The 25,021-nt window shown below is 37.2% G+C and overlaps 1 protein-coding gene across 2 annotated transcripts in view; it reads left to right on the top strand.

Annotated features, from left to right (window-relative positions):
* Positions 1 to 25,021, top strand: part of PCSK5 (proprotein convertase subtilisin/kexin type 5) — a 261,077-nt gene that overhangs the window by 8,360 nt on the left and 227,696 nt on the right. For both annotated transcript variants that reach the window (XM_027729025.2, XM_027729030.2), the window contains exon 2: positions 15,746 to 15,850. In XM_027729025.2, coding sequence (XP_027584826.1) covers positions 15,746 to 15,850 — 105 coding nt within the window. The remainder of the gene's footprint in view (positions 1 to 15,745; positions 15,851 to 25,021) is intronic.

Here is a 25,021-nt window from a genome sequence, read left to right as displayed (position 1 = left end):
GGCAAGATATTTCCAATATCATAGTTGCATGTTTTGCAGCTGTGTTCTGCGATTGACCACTATATCTTCCTCTTCCCCTCGAAATAATGAATTGTAAAATCACAAAGTGGAGACACATGTCAACCATGGATCTGAGTATATCACGTGGTCCCTAGTGAGGAACTGTGGTGCTCTTTGTCACCTGCCAAACACAGGAAAAAATATCAAACAGAATCCTGCTTGCTGAAGATTTATACCTTAAGACAGTAAGCGTTTCTTTGGCAACATGCTGGACCTAATTTGACTGATATTTGCAGAATGAAAAACTGTTTGGAATGAAACATTGGCAAGTCCAGAAGAGTATCAGAGCTACAGCATGAAGTCCTGGCAGAATAGCTTGTTGTGGAAGTTCTTGTGGATTACAAGATGGTGTATGATGGACGTGAGATTGTAAAAACCATGTTAACCAGGCAAGATCGTGGAATACACAGTTTTAAACAAATCAGGAAAGAAAAAATTCTCAGCACAGACTCTCCCATATAGAAAGAATCTGCTTCCAGGGGGATGGCATGTTTCTAAGTAAGGGATAGCCATCAACAGGAGCCTCACTTTGGTCAAATTACATTTTGTCTCCTCTTTGTTTGTTTTTTGTTTTTAGGGTGTTTCTGTGCCAACAGGGAACAGGCATCACTTAGGTTTGCGTTCTGGGGCCAAATTGAAGTTATATAGATGCTGCAAGTCATAGTTAAAACCTGTGCTATATTCTTTATTCAAACTATGACAAAACCACCGGGTTTTATATAAGAGTGCTTAGCAGGCAGTGAAAGTGTTGCAGAAGTGCTATGTGGCTAAAATTCAAGCCTAAAATCGGATAATATTCTCCTTTTAGAAATATGTCGCTTAATCAATGGTAATATGTAGCCTGCCCTCTGGATAAACCTAGAGAACATTTTTTTCTTTTATTGAGTCTTTCTTTGTAGAACATATTGACACAGTAACCTGATGTCTTAAAAACAAACAGGAAAGAAAACACACACTGTGTCACACCTCTAAAGCCAGTAGTATAACATCTAGGACATAGAGAAATAGGTCCTGTAACATTTTTGTTCACGTTAAAAGCCTTTTTTCAAATAGACTTGTAAGGATGCAAGGTCGTTCTGAGTCAGTTAGAAGATCCATCTAGACACCACTGCCATAGGAACAGGCAGTGGTTTTAAATTACTCTCCGTGGGAGAGGATGAACAGAACAAGCATCCGATGCTTCTACCTAACACTCTCTTCAGCTGTTTTCAGGTGAGGAGCCTGCATGAGCAGGATATTGTTTCTGGATACTTAGAAGTTCGCAGTGTCTTTTTTGTCCAGATTCTTGTTCTGTCTTTGAACTAAAAGTAATCTTTCGGCATCCACAATTTTGTGTGGCAAGGATTTTAAAGTTTGCTACTTCACTATGTGGAGAACCACCTCTCTTTCATTTGTTACTTACTAACTTTGTTAGATGTTAGAAAGAGATGGTGAAAGATGATTTTTGTCCATTCTTGTATAGGTTTTTAGATTTCAAATATTTTCCTCTAACTTGTATTCTATATATTGTTTTGTAATACTTTGCTATTCTTCATACAGAAGTTGTACTATATCTTTGTCCATCTTTCTTCTGCCACTTGAAAACTTCTTCAGGTCTATTATGTCTTCTTTGAATAGAGGGGACTAGAGCCTTGCATTTTTCTCATAGTGCCATGTTCTCTGCTTTATTCTTCATACTTCAGCTGATGTCTAGTATATAATTTGTTGTTGGGACTTCTATCAAGTTGAGTTTTCGTGGATTAGTCTGCCATAACCCTGAGATTGTCACTTCTTAATGGTACTGGGCAGCTCAGAATAGTTAGTGTGAAGCTAGGTTTGTACATCAGTTGATCCACCTTTGCCTATATTGGATTTCATTTGCCGTTTTATTGTTGTGACTCAGTTTTACAGGGACCTTCTATAGCGCATGCACAGGCAGCTGCAGCCTTTAGATCTGTCGTGGCTGACATCTACACCTCATTTCTCCCTCTGTTCTCCATGCATACTTTTTATAATGAAATAGTGTAGGTCCCGAAAGAGGTTCTGCAGTGGTACCCAGCAGAACTCTATCAGGGCCCTCCACCCATTGCAAAAAGCTAATTGCTATTTAATAAATAAATAAATAATTATTCCTAAGCTTTGTTTTCAGTCTTTTGATTGCTCACTTCTGCAAAGACCTTATGCAATGAGTTCTTAAATTCTTAAAACCTGCTGGTGAAGGCCATTGTCAAAAGCCTTTTGAAAGTTCAACCCGAGTGTATCTATTTATCTCTCTTTATCTGTTTGCTTGACCTCTTCAAAGAACATGAATAAATTCGTAAGACAGAATTTTCCTCTGTTTATTATTATTATTATTAACTATATAAGTGGTGATTTTTTATCCAAGTGAACATTAATTATCTTATTTCTTAATTTCTACTCATTTGTCTAGTAGTGACTTGGAAGTCTGTAGTGCTTCGGATCTCGTTTTAAAAATTGACATCACATTTTTGTTACGTTTTGAAATATGAAAAATGTTTTTTAAATGAGAGATTTTCAATTAGTTTAATTCACTGAGTGATTTTATTCAGCTACTCTATCCTTATTCCTTCCACATTCTGAGCTGCAGAACATCAAGTATCGTATCTTCAGTAATTGATCTGAGCTGAACTGAAGCAAACAAATCATGCACTAAACGTTGAAAAAAGTTCAATGCTTTTGTGAATATGCTGTGCTCCAGTGAACCAAGCATGAATGAACAGCAATGGGAGGGCTTTAAGCTGTCAAAGTTCCGCTACCTCTCTTGGAAATTAGTAAGTGCCCCTTCCCTGTATGACTGAACTGCAAAATAACCTCTTTTTTCTTGAGCAGCCAAGCTCCACCCTGAGCCACTGGTAGTTTTATCAGTTGGGTGTAGAGTGCAACCAATGCAGATACCCACAAAGTGGTCTTACAGCTCACATTAGCTTTTTCCACTTTTGAAGTATTATACTCCATGAAGTAGCAGTTTATGAAAATCTCAGTAGTCTCTTAGTAAGGATATTAGAAATGCATTTGCATGTACCCCAATTATATCAGGAAGGCTGACAGACCAGATGCGTCCCATCACCACCACAAAAGAGCTCCAGCCCTAGCTAGCATGACAGTATTAACTGTGATACTGTATACAGTTTTCCTGTTTGCTCCTTTGTAAAGGGAGTAATTTGCTTTTCATGAATTGAAAGCACAACATTAATAGGATTTTATTCATACCTAGTTGAAGTAAAAGTTCATTCCAGAGAAAAAATGTATGGCAATATCTAGGATTTCTTTGACAGTCTTGACATGTGCCCATCACTGCATTACTGTCATTATTTCTTTCTGCCTGTCTGACAAAGCAATATGTTTGCTTCAGCACAGAGTAGTTTAAATTTCCATTGTCTGTGAACAACAGATTCCTTCTGATGAATCTCAGTGTATGATGAGCATGGCCAACTGACAGATCACAAAACCCACACCTGGGAAAACTGATAACTGGATTTAAACAGAGTTGCAAAGCATTGCTTGCTATAAGAGTTAACCATTCTGTGACCTAAAAGGGCTATGGACTGTGTTGGCATCAATAAATGGTTCTACTGTTGCAGCAGACTGCTCTTTTGAAAGCTTTCTTGTAGATAAATACCATTCCAATCTTGTGAAGTTTGAGCAATTTCCATTTCTTGCCTGGCAAATATAAATACTATTCTGACACACATAACTGCACAGTAAATAGTTCTGGCAGTGACTGGCATCTGTGTTGTTCTTCTGATGTTTCTTATCTTGTAGGACTCTGAAAACAAATGTTTCAAAATGGAAATGTAAATCCATTTATAAAGAATACATGGTTTTAACCAATTCACTGCTATCGTTCTTAATGACCATCTTTTCCCTATTTCAGTATTTTGGTATTTTATATGTAGTATCAATGTATTAAACAAATATACAGTAGAAGCTTTGATCCTTTCTCCAAGAAAAAAAATTCTTCGAGTTAGACAGCTAAGCATTCACTCAGCCCTCGGGTTGTAAGATTCTGCTGTTCAAACAAGAAGGCCACCAAGGAATGTTCTTTAAATGTGTGAAATGGATAGTGTCTGAAAGCTGTAACCTGTTTTTCATTAGTTTATGAATTGAATATCAGCTCTCATTGGCTTTTCTCTGCAGTGTGAAGTAATTTAGAAGCTTAAGCTACTGCTTAATTAGATTAACTACACTTAATCTAAAATGTAGGCCTCATGGAGGTCTGGGTTTAAAAAAAAATTGTTGTTTCTTCCTTAAATTCCCATTGCAGCTCCCATTAAATACAGTGAAAGATTCCAATGAATCCAGTGAAAGCTGAATTGAATCTTCCAGCACTATAAAAAATGGTACAGCAGGAGACACCCGTGTATGTCTGAATTAATGACACTTTTTTGTTTTGTTTTTATTGTTGTGATTGCAACTAGCTGCTTGAAGTGGAATATTATGAGACTATGCTAGAATTAACAGTCCCTCAGTGTGCTGTAATACTTTTGAAATACTCACTAATTGTTAGTTAGGATGATCTATATGCTTTATTTCTTACTAGGGTTGAATGCTGCATAATGCAATAACTTTAGGGATTTTTTTTTTTGGTCTAGTTTGCTTACTTGCTTTTTCTTTTAGTGTATCTTTAGATCCTGTGAAAGAGAAATTTTTTGTTTTCATATTAAACTGTTACGTGAATTGCTGTTGCTGCAGTTGTCTTATCGAAGTCAATGGGATTACATGTGGTTGTGGAGACCGCTTATATAAATAAAGGATGCTGGCAAACCTTACTTTTACACAAAAAAGTATAAACTTTTGTACAACTCTAGCATTAACCAAATAAGGTAGGTGAATGTGTCAGTAACGTGTGCACAAGTTGCATGCTTCTCTATATTTGGTTCAGCATGTTGTCCAGAGTGGAAGATATCAGACTTTGCTACAGTTCAAAGTCGAAGGAGTATAATCTAGGTTCATCGTGTTGGAATTAGTGCTTACATACGCCCCACAGATGAATATAACTCAGATATTCCCATGAGTCACTTCTTTATTACTTTGTTAAATTATATTGGTGATAGAAGAGGAAATTGCTTAAATCAAGTCTCATGAGAAAGAGTTAAAGAAAACCTTGTATTTACTATGACCAATAAGAGCTGAGTTCGGATTTGTAAGACCAAGTACAGCATGAAAAGGTTTATTGCTGGCAATATACATATTCACTGGAAACAGTGTGACCAGTTTAGGTCACCACATTAGTAATTTTGAATGTTACAAATTCTCTTGCTATTAATGTGCTTACTAGTTTTATATTGATGTTTAAATAACTGGATAGAGATTTAACAGTATTTCTAACTTTGTTAAAAAATAAAACCTATTTTTTAATTACCATTTATACTGTTAGCATGAATGAAATAGTTTTGTCAGAACTTTTTCAACTCTCATTCTTATGCTTTATTATAATTACATATCAGAGAGTACAGGTGAAGAAACATTACAAAGAAACAATAATCCTTAGACTCTGGAGTGGTTGATTATGTACGGAATATGGCAGTTCTGTTTGCTACTTAAATAAACATTCATGGTACTGCGTGAATATCCATCCTCATTGTCTCATCAGTTTACATGTTTCAGAGATACAACATGAAATAGGATTGGAAGTCAGTAAAATAGTGACAAAACTCATTTTGGATGATGCAATATGTCATTTAGATGTTTTAAATTACAGAGTAGTGAGTTAGGAACAGGAAAAAGGATTTCAGAAAGCAGTGGCAATTTGTTTGGCCTCCTCAAAATGTTAAATGTATTTGTTTCCTTTTTGATGGCTTCATTTGTGGAGGCTGTGTACTGAAAAAAATATTACTATACTGGAACTGGCTCCCCAGAGAAGTGGTCACAGCACCAAGCCTGACAGAGTTCAAGAAGCATTTGGATAATGCTCTCAAGCACATGGTGCGATGCTTGGGGATTGTCCTGTGCAGAGCTAAGAGCTGGACTCAATGATCCTTGTGGATCCCTTCCAACTCAACATATTCTGTGATTCTATGGTATTGTCTAACAGCTCCTTTGCAGATAAAAGAATATGTTTTTTATGGCTTGAACTTGCAAATGCTTGATTACTGCATTGAAGTCAGTCGAAATACAGCAGAGGTTAATTTTGTTTGTTCAGCATAATATAAATACACTTTGTTGCACTCCTTTTTCCTTGAAGAAATAAGGTGATGACTCATCAGGCTTGAACTACCAGTTTGCATTATTCTGTTCTCTGTATTGAAAAGAAAGTATAGAAAAGATTAATGGGAATGAAGGCAGTAATTGATTTCCTTTTGAGAATTTTCATAAAAAATGTAATGTTGCCCTGGAACTGCAAACCCACGATCAGAGGTTGCTGAGCAACCTTGCATTACTTTATTTGACAGGGACATGAACTTGCCAATTGCTGCAACGCCACATTAGGCAAAGCTCGCAGTGAGACTGGGGTTGCAGTTATTAATGCCTATCATTGTACTTGAGTGGTAACATTTCATGTGACAGATGTAGCAATGGCTTCCTTCACCATTTCCCTCCAAATGTTTTAGGTTCATATATCTCTTGGAAAACGAAACCTGCAATTCATAAAACCCTGCCCCCTACCACTCCCTGCGCAATAATTAAGGACCTTATGTTCATTAATTTTTAGCTACTTTTTAAAATATTGTTCTAGTAATCATAACGTGTTTATCAGTCATAGAGAAAAGGTGGATGAAACCCTTACGGACCTTGAAAGAAAGTTTCAAGTACTATAGTGAGATTTTTTTTCCAATTTAATGTTTGAACAATCAACACATATCTTCAGCTTCTCACATTTTATTCATTCTTAGCATCACTGAGGGCATATTTGTATGCCCTCATCTCCAGGGAAGGGGTACCACATAGCAGATGTTCAGAGGGTGCTAATGCGCAGCACACCTCAGGCTCAAGGAGGGCTGCCAGCTCTTTGTCCTCCCGTAAAGACTGATGCATGTTCTTCTCGGAGCTGCAACGGGGAAGGGTGGGGCCAAGCTCAGACCCTGCTTCCATCATAATTTTTGGGAGGAATATGTATTTACTGTAGTCTGCTGTTACCTGTGAGGTGTAAGGAACAGTTCTCTTCACTGCTTGTCTATGTAGAACTCAAAACATCATTTTCACCTGAACTTTATTCAGACAGCTTTTCCTTGGCTTTATTTACCTGGGATTTATGTTTTTATGATTTGGCTTCAGTATTCTTCTTTTTTTCCCTGCACTTTTTGAAGTAGCATTGTTTTTAGTGAAATATGATCAAAATGTCTTTTTTATTTGAAGAAAATCAGTTAACCTCTCCCACCTTTTAGAACTCAATAAGGCAGAAAGTAATTTCAACAATGACAGGATTTACAAATATATAATATAAGAAAGGTTCCACAATCCTCTTTGGAAGGATTGTTCATCCTATATAGCAGGAAATTTATTAAAGTTTATTAAATTTATTAATAAATCAGTGTAATTTAGTGTGTGTTAGAATAAAGCTATGATACAGTTCAAATATATATATTTTAATATCTAAATTAATCTTACCTCCTGGTTTGTACTAAAACTTAGTTGTGGCTTAGTTGAACTTGACAAAACTTTTGGTTTTTTTTTTAATGATGTAAAACACTTTATTTTGCTATTTGCTATTTCGTTGTTAGGTTTTTTTTGCTTTATTTCTCCAAGTAATTCCACATGTTAAATAAGTTTACTGACAGAGCATTAGAGGTACTGTAATGTCAAAAAGCAGAATTTCATTTGACAATATTTGTTTTAAAATACATCTCTACAAAGTAACCTTTATGCAGAAGGTAGGATGTAGGAAGCTTTTACCAATTTACCTCAACTTTTTGAAAGTTATAAGTCAATTAGGAGTTTCAGGGGAAACTTAACTGGTTTTATATTGCTAAATATATTTTATAATATATTTTTAATAAAACATTTTTCTATTTAGAGAAGTAGAATTTTGATATTGAAAAACATTTTAGAATAAATCTAACTAGAAATTCAGAATTCTAAATTTAAATTTAGATTTTAATTTTAATTATAGTTTAGAATTGAGACTATAAATATGTTTAGATTATACTCTGGAATGCAGTAGAAAGCCTTGAAAAGAAAAACTATGAGAAAAACTATTTTTAGAGGTAATCCAAAATGAAATATAACAACTCATGTTAAGTGTTTCCATTGCAAATTGAAATTTTTTTTGACATTCTTTTTAAGCTGCGTTTTTACTTAGTTTAGCTACAGTAGTATTTTCTGAGAATTTTAAAGTTTCCTAACATATAGATAAAAATTCAAATTCATATTAAAATTGTCAAAGTGACTGTGAAAAAAACTTTTATATTGAATTAGAATGATATCAAGAATTATAATCGATCTCAGAATATACTGACAAAGGCACATTAAAATTTAAAGGCTGAAGTTTATTTTTCAATTGAAAGAGTTATTGTGCTACTTTATTTTAAAAGCAAAATACAGCAGCATGTAAGCAACAGCAGTGACATTACCTGAAAGAACATAATGCAGAGCTACTTTATTTTAATGACTGTTATTAATTTTTGACATTAGCTGTTTAAAAAGCCAAACTGTACTTTTGTAGCTCAAAGTAAATGCCCAGACAAAATTTCTTCATGCAAATAGCTGAAACATAAATGAAAAATACAAAAATCTGGAGTGGTGTATTTTAATTCAGTGAGGTGATATGCTTTTCTTCCTATTTAAACAGGAGAGGGAATGTCAATGGTTAAGTGATAAACCGTTAGCATGTTTCTACAATGTTGAAGAGATGCAAACTGATTTGTTTCTGTGAAAATTTTGATGTTTCTGCTGTAATAGCTGTGTATTTTTTAAATTTATTTGCCTATTTTAGAGTTTTGTTTGTTTTTCAGTGTTTGGGTGGTTCAAAAGGGAACCTCATTTTTCCAGCTGAACTATCCTGTCCTCCAGACCAAAGGTTTAATAAACTGAGCAAGAACTCTTGATTACAGTATAGGGTTTTTTCTGTCCAGGAAACTCAAAAAATGCTTCAAGAAGGAGAAGTGTTTTTAAGACCAAGCCCAGTTTGTTTAGTGTCACTATTCAGGAACAGCAACATCAGTTCCCTTTAAAACAAACCTGAAGCAAAAAGAATGTGGGAGAAACAAAGATATGAACTGGCAAGTTAGGCTGTTCCTACCTCGAGCACATACAGAGATGTCTTCACAGTTTGAGCTGTTGAATTTTTGTTAGTTAATTCAGCTTAAAATAGTGGTGAAAACTGGGTTACTTGGGCATTTAAGCGTAGCTGGAATTCAAGCTTATAGTGTAGTCTGGGTTGTGTCTGCAGTGACAATGTGTGTTCACGCCCACAGCATCTTCTTTCTGCTGTTGGTTTGAATTGTTCTACTTAAATAACTTCGGACACTGTATCCCATCTGGTAGATATTCGTCTAGCGTACAGATTCAGACACTCTCTAATACAGAGTCTAAACATCATTATTTTGTCTTTTAGACTATTAATCAGAGCAGTATTATCTCTGCCACTGCAGTTCAAGATGACCGTAGTGTTCAGTAGGTGGTTTCAGCTTTTTTTTTAATGTTATTTTTTTTTTTTTTTTTTTTTTTTTTTTTTAATGCCTGTAGTAATCCAGGCACAGTTTTAACTTATACAGTGTAGTGTAGGATATCAGCCCAACAGGTGGGTAGCAGACAGCCCAAATATTTGGATAGAGGCCTTGTCTTAGAAGTTGGAATTTTAGATTTCAGGCTGAAAAAAGTCTGGAGGGCCTGTGCTTATCTCCCCAAATCAATTTTTGTGAGAGCCACAAATTGTCTAAAACCGAAAGAGGTTCAATCTTTCACTTCAATGAGGTGAACATCTGTGGGAAAACCTTCCTATTACTTCTTGTGAATGACACACAGTAGGTGAAATTCCCCATTATTATGCAAAAAACCCCCAAACAACAAAACCATAAAAAAGCTTTCAGTCTGAGGTTTTACTTGGGAGAGAAAGACCCCCCATCTCAGTCTGCAGCTCAGATGGGGGAGCAGCTCTGTGGTTGTCCTTATGGTGGTTGCTCTTCCAGCCTCAGTGTGCTGGATCTGTTGGTGGTGACCCAACAGTAGGGTTTTGGACAAGAAAGCTGAAGGTTGGGAAAGTGTTGTCACTGTGAAAAAAAACCACCCTAGCTCCCACAAAAACTCCAATGCACAGTTTTGCTTCTTACAATACAAATCAAGTTTAGGTTCCACATCTTGAATGAATGTGCCCTTTACAGATATGACTGCTTTAATTTGAGTAGGTCAGTGAACAGCTAATAACCTCTGCAGGGTTTCCTTGCCCATAAATGCTGAGATGAGAACCCTGGATTTAAGAGTCTTAGTGCTTAAGTCTGGAGGGACACAAGAAGGAAAGGGGTGGCGGTTTTCTGTAGTACCAGTGTGAACCTTTCTAAACTTATGGATAACAAGGGGCCAACAGGGATCAGTAAAGGCCGTGGGCTCACTTCGTGAGATTTCCTATTTAAATTTTAAGTGCTCCTTGCATTTGGTCTTGTTAAACCTTATGAGATTCCCATAGGCCCAATTTTCGAGCTTGTTCTGGTCCCTCTGGATGGCATCCGGTCCCTAATGTGTCAGCTGCAGCTTGGTGTCATCCAGGCTGTTCCGTGATTCTATGAAAATGTTAAAAATATTGTCACATTATGCAGAGTACACCAGAAATGATAATTCAGAGAAAAATGGAAATGCTTCAGTCTGAAGAAATTTAAAAGTTTGAAATAGAGTTGAAGTGATTTTGTTAAAATGAGATGATAATAGTAAACCTGATAAACTTTCTTCATGTCTCTGTTTTTGATATTTTCTTCTGACAGGGACTGTAGCGGTTTGGAAATTTTTGCAAGACAGGAAGGGTCATATCTTCAACCCTGTGTGAAATACATCGATCCACCAATTTATAGTGTTTTATGTTCCAGGTCTGCAAAGGGCGTTTCTGCACTTCTTTGGCTCTTCTAGTGCTTTACAGAGTTCAGAACCAAATTTGGAGCTGATCTGTCTTCCTTTCCAAAATCCATTTAGAAACAAAGTCATTAAAGACTGGAGAAACAGGGACCCATTTAACTGAATCAGCAACATATTGTTTTCCATTCAGCCCACTGTGAGAAGAGCACTTTGCAGCTAGATGTTTAGAACATGTGTCTCTTAAAAAAAAAAGCTAAGAAGCATCTCTTAAGTTCCTTCACAGTAGCTGGAGCAACTTTCCTACTCATGTTCAGCTGCACAGAAGTTTCAGCTGTATTTTCAGAACTTAGTCACATATGTCAGCTTGGTGATCACATAAATACATTTGAAGTATATTTAATAGTTAGCTTTAGCATTTGTGTTTCCCTAGAGAGTTCATGAGGACACAATGCAGATGTAGATGAGTTAATTCAGCACTTATGTACTAAATTATCTTAATATTACCTTAGACTATAAAAGAATATATGGGAGAAATGTTTTTCAAGAATAAGCTCAGAAAGTTTGGCTCTTGTTTTGTATATCTTTAAAATTCAAACATTTTCTCAACTTTAAATAGAAAATAAGACATGATAAATATAAAATTAATGTGAATATGTGGATGCTTTGGTTTTCTGGGATACCACTTTGATATTGTAGCATTGTTACTTCCAGAAATTATTTCATCCTTGAATAGATACAGTATAGTGCAACTAAAACATATATATAGATCTCTTTATGAATATTACTTCTAAAGAGATTAATTCTCACCTGCCCCTGCTGTCCGTTCTTCTTACTTTTGACCAGGCAATATTTCTCTGTTTCTTTTTAAAGACTGGATCTGTCCCGCAAATTAAAAAGGAGGTTAAAAAGATTTCCCAAGGATGGAAGTGTTAAATTGCCATCAGTTTCTAGTAATATTAGAGTAGTTAGCTCAGGATTCTGGTGTTTCTGTCTTTGCATTGCTTTTCTCTGAGAGTGCCCCTAGGACCTGGGAGTTTATAAAAAACAATTTAACAAGAACATACGTAATGATAAGTTTTATTGTGCTGTAGTTCCATGGTTTAGCTCTTCCCCTAGTGGTCCAAGGATTTGGAAGGTCTAAGTAAATTCCCACTAAGGGAAAAGAAGGCAACAAAATTTTTAATAATGCTGGTGTAACTTTGCTGTGAGAGGCACAGTAAATATGAATTAGATTTCATTTAAAAAAATTGGGATCCTTTTAATTCCTTGACAGTTATGAGCTAAAGCTGTAAATCTCACAATTTTAAATAACCACTGCTAGTATTAATAATTGTTATTATCTAAAACTCTGGTGCTTGGAAGACATGGCGTTGCAATTACCACATGATATTCCCAGGGCTTAGTTCTATCTCCTCAGCTCAAGGTCTCAGAGGGAGTACAGCTGTCAAGGATGACAAAGCCTCATGCTGTCCTATTTGGGCTGGAAGGTAGAACACACAGATCCCTCCAGTCTCTTCTAGTAGAAGCTAAACTGTAGGACCTCCAGAAGTGCTATTAGGTCATCTCCTAAATTTGCTGTTTTGGGTGCCCTCAGAGTGGTCAGCTAGGGCTAGCCTTCGGTAAATAACTAGAAAAATAAACCCCTCAAACTAATGCGAGGAACTGGGTGATACTGAGACCTCTGTAACACAAAACAGGATGGATGCTTATTTTTCCTATAATATGACCTTTCTGTTTATGCAATTCTTTGAAGTGGTAAAATACAGTTACCTGTCTGAGCTGAGTCCTTTCACTAATATGTATGCTTCTGTAGACACACACTGATAAAGTAGTGGCTTTCTAATTTACTCTCAAGATGGCAGGATCTATAAAAGTTCAGTAACCTTTGTAGAATAGCCTGTTAGGTGAATATGTGCTTCACAGGTTTCTGAGGACTTAAGAAGCAAGAATAGCATTACTTCCCAGCACTTCAACCCTGTTTGAAGCTACTGATCAGTCCAGGAAACATCCAGGAAGTAACTGATTACAACCCTCTGTCTCAGGGTAGCATGCTATCACCTGCACTAGTGCTAAGCCTGGCACCAAACTTCAGTGGTTGATATAAATGCTGGTAATTCAAAAAGGGTGCAGCAGAAACCTGGCGATACAGAACTGTGCTACAGGCTGTTAAAATCAGAAAAAACTTCAGTTGCTGTACTGAAAATGAATGGCTTAGAACGGAACAGAATCAAATAGGGTAGGATAGAATAGAATTGGAAGGGATCTACAGTGGTCATCTAGTTGACTGATTTGAGGCTTGACCAATAGTTACATCATGTTATTAAGGGTATCGTCCAAATGTCTCTTAGATACTGATGGTCATGGGGCATTGATGACCTCCCCAGAAAGCCTGTTTCACTGTTTGACAATCCTTCCGGTAAAGTAACGGTTCCTAATCTCCAGTGTGAACCTCCCCTGACGGCACTCTGAACCATTCCCACACATCCTATCCCTGGATACCAGGGCAAGAGATCAGCACCTCCCTCTCCTTGTTCCCTCTTCAGGAAGCTGTAGAGAGCAATAAGGTTGCCCCTCAGCCTCCTGTTCTCCAAAACAGACAAATTCAGTGTGTTTAGGTCCACTTAACAAACCATGCCTTCCAGGCCATTCACCAGCTTTGTTGCCTTCCTCTGGACACATTCAAGGACCTTCACATCCTTAAATTGTGGGCCCCAGAACTGCACACAGTACTCCAAATGAGGCCCACCAAAGCTGAATACAGTGAGATAACCACCTCCTTTGCCTGGCTGGTTATGCTGTGTTTGACGCATCCCAGGATGTAGTTTGGCCTCGCAGCTGCCTGGGTACATGGCTGAGTCACATTGAGCTTAATGTCAACCAACACCCCAGATCCCTCTCTCAGCTCTGCTCTCCAGCCACTCCTCTCCCATTTTACACTTGTACCTGACATTACTCCATCCTCAATGCAGAATCCAGCATTTCAACTTTTTAAATTTCATTCCATTAATCATAGCCTAATGCTCTGATCTGTCCAGATCCCTCTGCAGGGCCTCTGGTCCCTCAAGAGGCTCAACAGTATCTCCCAGTTTGGTATAATCAGCAAACTTAAATTCTGTATCCAGATTATTGATAAATATATTGAACAGAACTACTCCTAGGACTGAGCCCTGAAGAACAGCTGGGGTGACCGATCACCAGCCAGACGTAGCCCTGTTCACTACAGCCGGGTTCATCCATGCTACAGAGTTGTACCACTTCAGCTGGAATTGCCTTTCAAAGAGAAGGCAGCATGAAAATTATTCCAGTGCTAATATATTTTAATTAGACTTAGATAAGCCAATTTCTTTTTAATTTATGATAAACTCACTTTTTTTAACTGAATGTTTTGTTTATTTGACTTCAACTAAATGTAAGTCACTCCTCCTGAAATGAAGATATTGATGGACCAACTGCACATATTTGGGTTAATATCTTAGGCCCTGTTGCAGTTTTCCCCATTAGGCAAATTGATTTAAATTGTTGAGATTTTCTGTCAATGTTTCTTAATAGTATACTTTGATATTGTCTCAAGATTTTTGTTTTCTAATATTCTAAAAGTATATTCTTGGAATTTTTCACTAAGTTATTTCCAGTTCTCTTTGAGTCTTTACTCTTGAACTTTCAAATTTCCTACATGTGTGTTCTTATAGATGCAAATTCAGAACACTGTGGGTTTTTTTAAGATTAAAGTTTCCAAGTGTTGCTCCATCCTTTCTGGTGATTCCATTAATCTCTGTTTACAAAACCAAGCCTGTTTCCTGAGGTCACTTTGAGTTTCAACTTGAAATGACAGTAAGCTCAATTTTTCCCTTTTTTTACTCATGATTGAGGAACTTGAAACTAAATTATTAAATGTCATACAAGATTTGCAGTGCGATAGTAGGTCAAATTCCAAATTATTTGGAAAGACATTCTCCCAAAGATGGTGAGACTGAATGTTTGTTTTTACTTGAGTGAAGCTGAAGTTTCAAATTATGAATGTTTAGATAGTGATGACTCTGAAAGGAAAATTTCTTTTTCAAATTGTGAAGGCCATCTTAGTTTAATATTTATGTTGCTACTGTGTACTGAAGGGATGAATAAAAAGCATTTTTATTGTACCATTGTGAAATTGTGAAATTTGCTGGTTTGCATTAATTGATTTTGTACCTCAAGCGAGTTATTATCCTATGAAGTTATCATTTCCATCTTTCTTTCTTTTACTTCTTTTTTACCTGCATTTGGTAGAAAGAGAAAGATATTCTTGTCAGATAGTCTGATGCTGTGAATATCCTTTTAATAATTTAATTATATAAATAACCAAATCTAGTCTATCTTACAGTACATTTCCTTAAGCAAACTAGCTGAAATGCTTTTTAATAACCCTATAGCTATTTGATGATTGAAATACTTGGCATTTGAGGACAGTTTGGGTATAGATTGATATAGAATTACTTAAAGTACTGCATATAAATTAAACTTTAAAAAGGTAGATACAGCCAGACTAAGCAGCTCAGTTATAATCTTTGGTTATGCAGCTACTGCCTGAAGGATACTCCATCTATTTCATATCATATGTCTTTCTTTTGAAAGATGATCAGTGGGTTCAAGTAACATTTCAGCGCACAGGAAATTGCATAATTTATAGACTTTAAGAAATGAAAAACAGAAAACCAGTTTTCATAAATTAAGTCTCCTTATCCTCTTTTCTTCCCTGCTCTTACAGATTGGAACACTGAAGGATTACTACCACTTCTACCATAGTAAAACAATTAAAAGGTCAGTTCTCTCAAGTAGAGGTACCCACAGCTTCATTTCAATGGAACCAAAGGTAAGAAACTCCACACATGTGTCTGAGGAAAAAGCCTTTGCATTTTTTATATGAAATATTATCCCAGAGGACATTCATCTCAATGGCATACAGCATTACAAGAATTGACACACTATCTGTTTTCTAAGGTTCTGCTTCTCATTAAAACAAAGTGAAGACAATACCATGCTAATAAGTATGTGCTGTTTTTGGAACATGAGGTCCAACATTATTCCTGGATGAGTACAGGAATTTTGTTAATGCACTAATCACTGTGCTGTGCCTCTCTGCAAAACCACATGCATAACATTTATGTCTACAGATCCCCTTCTGTAAAACAACTAGCTTTCAAAATGAAAATGAGCAATGTGGGATGGTACAACGTTTGAGGGAAATTTCTCTTGCTTTTTTTTGGTCTTTTTTCTAGACTTGGTTTATGAGGGATTAAGAAGAATACTCTATTCTGTGGTCCTTTTGGTAGTTCCTGCTGTTCTTAATTTTGAGATCTGTTTGAAAAATAGTGCCATTTCTTTGTAGTATACACTATAATAGGTAACTGTCAACATAATTTAATTACTGATTTATACTTAAGTATGATATCCTCTTGTATCTTTACTCAGGACACTCTTTGGTTTTAATCCTTTAATTTCAATGATTAGTAGCTTCATCACTAACTGTAGAATTGGATTTCCTCTGGTTTTCTTTCAGAAAGGAAGTTTGGTGAAGATCTGATTAGCTTTTTTTATGCTGTTCATGCAATGCAGTTTTGCCAACAACCCCCCAAGCCAGTAGTGTGGTCATAACAGAGTCAAGCTTTTTTAAAGTTATTGGATGATGACCGTTGTCTGTGAAGGATTTGTCAGGTTTTACTCGACAAATAATTTAGGAGAAGTAGAAGTTACCAGTTAAAGAGTTTGAAGATTCTACAAATTGAGCATCATATAGGAATATTTCTGCAGTCGAGAAAGCTGTATTTAGAGCTGAAGTTCCTCTTGAGGATGGGACAAGACTAGGAAAGTACACACAAGGCTATGTTCACTTCTGTGTTAAGGCTGAACTGCTTAACCCTTAAGAGCACCAGTAGCTCTGCTGAGCAGTGTATATTGGGGATTAGTTAGCAAATGATCAGGACCTAAATCTCTGTTCCCATCAGTACTGATGCCCACCATTCAAACAACAAGCACTGCACACAGGTGAAAATGTGAAAGGAAGGGAAAGTGTTCACGTCTGTGTCAGTCCATGCTCTTTCTGTGTACACAGAGTGGGAGAGATTTACACACAAGTGCGCAAGTTCACGTGAATGTACCACCGTGAACTTTGGTGTTAAACCCAGCTTTCAGATACCACTTCTGCACCACTGGCAAAGCTAAGACTACTTTGGCAAGAACAGTAAGAGACTCTAAGGCACAGCAGAAAATCAGAATTATCATTTATTTTCCAGTGCTTTCCATATTACGCCATTTAGACTTGTCCCCAATATGTGCTAATGCTGGTATGGAACTTCTGAATTTCTGAATCATTGTTACATATCACTTTAAGATTGAGAAGCTCTGGTGAGGGTCATGTTAATGATTCTGTACTCAAAGAGAAACCAACAGTCTAATACCTAGATCTGGCAAAAAGTGTTTGTGCTTCACTTTGTGACTGGATCAGTGAACCTGAGCTTGAGAACTCTTGTGTGGCTGCAGACATGTCAATATATGGACATGCATTTGTAACATGATGACCACTTTGTCCTCAGCGTGTATAACGTTTAATGATTATTAAAGCAGACTGGCAATTAATTGTGTTATATAAGCTGGTCCTTTTAAAATAAAAGGTTTAATATTAAATAAGGCGCATTGCATTGCTGTGAGAATTTGAAAGGACCATCACTACTGTATTTATGAGTATGATGGTATCTAATGCCAATATTTGCAGCAGATTAGATAGCGTGTGTATTTGTGAACAAAGAAAAACTGAGCTTTGTTTATTTTCCACGTAATTTAATGGTAGTTTACTTAATGCTTAAAATCTCTCTGTAGCATGTACTTGTTCTGTGCTTGCTTCAGACCTGGATCACTAATTTACTTCTTTACAAAATTTTAAATGATGGAATTCTTATTGAATGGCAATTTATTATGTAAATAGCTGGCATATAATGGAAGAACCATTATGAAATTTGGTATTTCTGAGCAATTTGCATGGATAGTGTTTGATTTCATTGTGTGAATGCACAATGAAAGATGTAGAAGTAATAGAAGATCTTGCTATCGTGGATTTCAATTAATGAATTGCTTTGAAGATCTTTCTTCTGGAAAAGCCTCTTGACACTATTATAAAAGCTATGAATAGATCCAACAGAACAAAATAATTGGACATGGCACTTAGTACTGTGGTCTAGTTGACAGGGTGGTGATTGGTCAAAGGTTGGGCTTGATGATATTGGAGGTATTTACCATCCTTTATGATTCTGTGATAAACTTAAGACATGTGAATTACACATTTTGATGATTTCCTCATCATTAACCTGTATTAAGCGCATACCATCTGTATTTAGATGAAAAGATAACGGATATGCAGTATAACACAATTTTGTCCATTATCTCCATTATCATCCACATCCTTGCCTAGAAATGCTACGTTTTCATCTAAAAATGTAAAGAATTAAGTTTTTTTAGGAAGAAATGCCCAAGTGAGGTTTTAATTTCCTTAACATAGATTGTAATATAGAAAATATGAAACATTGTTTTATCTACATCATCTTTTCTAGGCCAGTGTATAGTTATGTGGTGTTTCTTATGTGTTGATAGGGAAACAGAAGTGAAAGAAGTCTGTGGATTCGAAGGAGAGATCAGTACTATGCATCAAAGCTAATAACTGAATGAAATCTATTACAGAGGTTTCTGGTCTCTCCAGCTCATGTGCTGTTTGTAGTTGGCCTTGGACAGGGGTCAATGAAAGCACCATACCACGAATTGAGAGCCTTTTTTAGCTCCATAGGGCTTGCTCTGCAGAGTTATTTTGGTGATGTTACAATGCATGAAACAATGGGAGCAGGAGCGAAAAGGAGGTGGGAAGAATCAGTCCATAGCTGAAAGGTATCATGAAGCTCTAATTCGACTATTAGTTGAGTGTATTGCTGGTAGGACCTGTACTGAAAGCAGAGTATTACGGCACTTCCAGGGGTGGGAATAAGGAGCTGAGGTGTGCATCTGGGTTTGCTGCTGTGGTGAAATAAAGAATCACAAAGTTAGAAATATTGCAAACAAAGATTGAAAACACAGTCTGAAAGTCAGACTTTACATAAATAAAAAGCATAAGGAAAATCAGGTGGAGCTCTTCTAGTGAAGAGTTTGCAATTCTGATGAAGTGAGAGTCGAAGTGCCTAGGCATGACAATAGTACATGGAATTTAAATGGACAGCATATCTGAGAAAGCTGTCTTTTTGTACTGAACTGTTACATAAGATGAGTTTTAGTGACAAGCTGTGATAATGAATTTGTGACTCATATGGTAAAAAATATCCCACAGAATAAGTATTAATCCTACAAGATGACAATTCTTAAGGTAATAAAAGGCAGCTTTAAGAGGGATAATATATTCAAACAGATATACTAAAGTTTGTTCCATTTTACTTATGAGATCCCCAGTGATTCACATCTCAGTGGAGATCTGAAAAAGACATGGACCATAGTGATGTTCAGAAATGTAGAATTAAAAATTTGTGTTCCTGTAAAATGTCACATTTATCAATTTTGCAGCATTAGTGTTTGTTTATCAACTAAGATGGCAGCTCATAGTTTTTTCATTTTAATTAATTTCAGGTAGGTTTATTTGGGGTTTGAACTATTGATGGGTCAGGTTCATTCATCTTTGAGAAACAGAAAGATTTCAACTAAAATAAGAGGTAAAGCTGCCTAATTTTAGGAAGATACTCTGCTGGAACATGATTTTGCAGAAGTGTCATACCTTTGTCAACTCTTCTCCGGGATCAGAATACCTAGGAAAACAATACTCCAGACATTTACATGTTATCCAGCCTGAACTCACCACACACAGAGCAGATCAGTATGACGTGGTGATAAAAAAATGTTAGAACAGGGAAGGAAAGGGAAGAAGTCTTAACCTTTGCGATAACAAGCTGAACAGAACTCTTGATAGCAGCATGTAAAATGTTGGCAAGCATATCTTTAATTACACCAAATGATCTGAGCTGTCTTCAGGGCATAGGAAAGTAATGGCAGAATCCTGTCCTTATTACTGGTAGGACAGTTGTGTTCTTGAGAGGGTGAAGGGGAGCAGAATTAAAGCAGCCACGAGTAACCCTAGGGCTTCTAAAAGCCAGCACTATGGACTTGAAGCTTAGAGAAATTCAGATGAGAACGTTGTTATTTGTAAGATTGTGTTTCATATTGACAATGCTATGTGTTTAGTTGTTAAAGCTTAGTGAACAAGAAGATTTTATTAGCCAAATAACTCAACAGTTACACAGTGGGATCAGGTGAGTTACTGATGTCTGTGTGGGTAGCCCTAACATATACAAGCACACAGGGGACCAAGGGTCAATACAATGTTACTTGGTTGCAAAATAATAGGAACTGTCATACTGTTTTCATGTTCAGAGTTTGACTGGAGGTTTAAGTTAGTTATTAAATAATGCACCTCAGGAAGTCTTCCGTCATCCCCATATCACCAATCAGAGCTCAAATCAGTCCAGCAGCTCAATTACCTAGGCAGCCTCATCTCCTTGGATGGTAAGATTGATGGGGAGATAGACAACAGCTTAGCAAAGGCATATAGTGCTTTCAGAAAGCTTCATAAAAGAGTCTGGCATAATAAACACGTGAAGAAAAGTACAAAGATCAGTGTTTACAGAGCCGTAGTGCTGTCTCCTCTTTTATATGGTTCCGAATCGTGGGTCATCTACCGCCACCACCTGCGTCTCCTAGAACGCTTCCATCAACGCTGCCTCCGTACAATCCTAAACATCCACTGGTCAGATTATGTGACCAGTACATCTGTTCTAGAACAAGCAGCAGTCACAAGTATAGAAGCCATGTTGCTGAGAACACAGCTGCGATGGGCAGGGCACGTCTCCAGGATGAAGGACCACCGCCTCCCTAAGATCTTGCTTTATGGTGAACTTGCCACCAGCTGCCAAAAGAGAGGAGCCCCAAAGAAAAGATACAAAAAGACTCCCTGGAACAACATCTCAGCCTTGGCCATATTGATCACCATAACTGGTCTACTCTGGCCTCCAATCGGGAGACCTGGAGACACACCATCTATAACGCTGCTGTTGCCTTTGAGAACGCACGCAGGATCACTCTTGAGGAGAAAAGACAATGCAGAAAGAACCATGTCTTGCAGAGTATGTCACCTAAGGAGTCTTTCTGCTCTGCCTTTTGCAATTGGACATGTCTATCTCATATTGGCCTCATTAGCCACCAATGTGCTTGTAACAAATGTGGATAGAGCCTTCCCAAATCTTCGTTTGCGAAGCCTAGCCATGATGATGATGATTTACTACTGTGGACCCTTTATTTAATTGCCTCAAAAAGCTTTACTTGAGCAATCCTTCCATCTTTAACTTAGTAAAAATCAGAAATAAGACTTGCTATTTCCAAGGAGCCTGTTATTGGGTGAGTTAGAACCTGAACTGAATTGCAATGAATGAGAGGGGATAGCAACATCTCCCTATGTCACCTGCCTCTGAATTATTAATTTCATGTAAACATGAGCAGATAGTCCTACAACTTGGGGGGTTTTTTCCACTACTTTTTGAAATATGAAGTTGCTGTTCACTGACAAAGAACTCTGGTAGATCCTGCTGTAATTAGACATTAACAAAGCTTTTATTCTTCAGAAATTAACCTGTCTCATTAGTGTGACAAATAACTTCTTTAAATATTTCTACCTATTGTAGATAAATGAAGAGAAATTACCTTTATGCGACAAAATTTGGTGACTGAAGAACTCTTATTTCCTCTTACAGAAGCACTGGATTTGACCAGCACAGAAAAAAGGGAAGGCCGCATATATTTACGTGATATTGGCTTTTCATCTTTAAGTTACAGTTCACCTAAGGTTCAGGCTTAAACTGGTTTCGTATCCACCACAGACTGTTCCATGTACAGAAAAGGAACACCAAATTTTAGGTTGCTATCCTTCAGAACAATTAGAAGTTTCACCCTACTTTCTCAAGTGTTTCGGGTATTGGGTTGGTGCAGAACCCACCTGGAGTGCAGCATCCAACTCTAGAATCCTCAGTGCAGGAAGGACATAGCCTTGTTGAAGCAAGTCCAGAGAAGGACCACAAAGACTGAGGACTGGAGTACTTCTTCTATGAGGAAAGACTGAGAGTTGAGTTCTTTGTCCAGGAGAAGAGAAGAGTCCAGGGAGACTTTATTGCAACTTTCAGTACTTATAGGGGATCAATAAGAAAAATTGGGACAAACTTTTTAGCTGGGCCTGTAGCTATAGGTCAAGAGGCAAGGGTTTTAAACTAAAAGAGGGTTGATTCTGATTAGTTATAAAAAAGAAATTTTTTACAATGTGGGTGGTGAAACCCTGGAACAGGTTGCCCAGAGGTGGTAGGTGACCCACCAAATTTTGTCACATAACGGTAATTTCTCTTCATTTATCTACAATAGGTAGAAATATTTAATGAAGTTAATTGTCACACTAATGAGACAGGCTAATTTCTGAAGAATAAAAGCTTTGTTAATGTCTAAATCTTTTACTATATAATGTGATAACTGACTTTGCTGTTAGAACTTAAAGAAACAAAAAATAATCACTGAAGCTTCCTAGTGGAATTACCTTTTGATGTTTTCTACTAAACACAGCAAAATGACCGGTAGGAATTCAATGTAATATAATTTTAGAAAGGAGAAATGTTCACTGTTGGGAAATATGGAAGTTTTTCTTGAAATATATTAGTATTTGATTTCCCTTTAATCATGACTATCCCAGTTGTTGGCACCTGCCTCAAAGGGGTTTTGTCCCTCAATATATCTAATTGCAGGTGCTTTAAAAAGAAATATTAAATTAGATTCCAGTTTCCGGTTGCCAAGTCATTTTACAGATCTCTTTGGCAATGCCAATGTCATTGTTAACTTTTGGAAGAGAATTGGAAAATTTTTTGAGATGTTTTAGCTGGTTCACTTCCTAATTAGTGTAGTGAATGAGGACCATCCCCCTCCCCCCCCCAAAACCCCCAAACATTATTCTGCAGGATTATGGTCTTTAGCTATTTTCACAAGATGGTAAAGCGATTAGCAAGGAAATTGAAAGACCACAGGATGGCAAGGAGTTGTGTCAGGATTTTGATCGGGGTTTTTTTTTTTGGGAAAAAACCTTCAGTGCCTCAACCTTTTTATGAATTTTTTGCAACATCACAGAAACCCAGTGTCAGACCAGCTGTTAAATATCCATTCCTGCTCTCAGCAGTCTTTAGGGATTGTGGTAGAGCTACTGTTATGGTCTGTAGACTTCATGGTGAATGAGGAAGATGTCAGCTGACTCTAAAGTGGCAGGCAAGGAATCAGCCATCTCTCAGAGAAGTGGCTAAAACTTTCTGAGATGACAATATTCAAAATTAGGCATTGGGTTCCTTTTTGTTTAATGTATTGAAATAATGAGAACAAGGAGGAAAAAAACTCTGTCCGTATATTGCTTCATGAGAGGACACGGCAGCATTGCAACCATGGAGTTAAAGTTTGGAGAAATTATTTGGGCCGCATGCGCTCCAGTATGGTGCAGCACACTGTGAGAGTCTTCAGCTGGCAATTGCTTTGAGCAGGGACTAGTAGCGATTGCATCTGCTTTGGCTGAGAGTGCAAAAGGTACACGTGGTATGTTGAATGGCTAACTTAATTAGGCATCACTGCTGTTCAGCTTGTGTACCTTGAGTTAGAATGGTTTGGGTTGGAAGGGACCTGAAGGATCACCTGGTTCTAGCTCCAGTTTAGAGTTATCTAAATCCTTTCTGAAGTCTTTTCATTCTGCTGGGATAAGATTTTCTCTGCGCTTCTCTGTCAGAATGCTTTCTTGCTTAATGGCACATCTGTCTGGTTGGCTCTCCCTGTGCAAACTGGGAATGCTCATTCTCACTCAAAGTGAGACCAAAGGGACGTACAATGCATGTGCAGGCAGATCACATAGACTCGTGCAGCTTTGTTTTGCAAGTGTAAATGATATTTAAAAAGACCCAAACAAACAACAACAAAACCAAACTCAAGGAAAAGCCATTTGCAGCCTAAAAAGAAAAGGGTGTTACATTCCTCTCACAGTTCAGGAGCTGCTCAGCCTTAACAATGACAAAAGCACTTCAGGTAGATTTATGTGTGGGAAATTTAAGCCCATAAGATTACAATTTCATCATAGCAGTTATAAATATGTAAAAGCCGAGGGTTGTAAAGAAAAGCACTTGACAGTCTTTAGTCCTTAGGTGCTAGTAGGTGTTAATATTTCAGTTTCTTTACAGTTCTAGTTAAAGCAGTACATACTTCTATGTTTTTTAGCAGCAAAGTGGGTTTATAGGGGAAAAATGATAGGATGACTAAATTTTTTTTAAAAAATAAGGAGAATTCGTCCTTTAATTTTTAATCTGTATTCTAAGAACAGCGGAAGACAGCGGCCCTGGCAGCTGCAGTGGTGTTGTGTTACGCTAAGTGTGCTTCAGCTGTAGTTGGAGTCAGTTTGCAAATTGGTGGTTTGGCTACTGGGCTATAAAATTGCTGGATGTTAGAAAGAGTCAGAAGAGGAGCAGCTGAAGGGATCGTAGTTTTGAACCATGGAAAGATGCACCATTCTGGAAGCAGCTGATCCTGCAAGGCCAAATGTCAGAATATCAGCGGGGAAAGATTGAAAGAAAATATATTTTGGATAGGCGCATCTTTGAACAGACGGTCTACAAATGCAACAGAACAGGTTCTATACATCATTTCCTGAGGAGATCCAGCTTCCTCTGATGCTGATGATATTGGTTGTAGTGTAGGATGTTAATAAAAAAAAGGATTGAAGTTCCTTTTTTTTTATTATGCTTTTGCATTTGGAAAACATTCTGGCAGTAATGTATGTTCCTGACTTAACGCTCAAGATTTTTCTGCATCTGCCTGCCTGCTTCTACAGGCAAGACAATCATGTTTAATTCCAGTGGTTGTTCTCTCACCCAACTATTCTAAATGGTGGACAGCAAGAAATCAT

The sequence above is a fragment of the Pipra filicauda genome, unplaced genomic scaffold (assembly GCF_003945595.2).
Source record: "Pipra filicauda isolate LSUMZ 115617 unplaced genomic scaffold, ASM394559v2 scaffold37_size4185640_pilon, whole genome shotgun sequence".
NCBI lineage: Eukaryota > Metazoa > Chordata > Aves > Passeriformes > Pipridae > Pipra > Pipra filicauda.
Note: the sequence above shows the minus strand (reverse complement) of the source record. Positions and strands in the feature narration are given on the sequence as shown.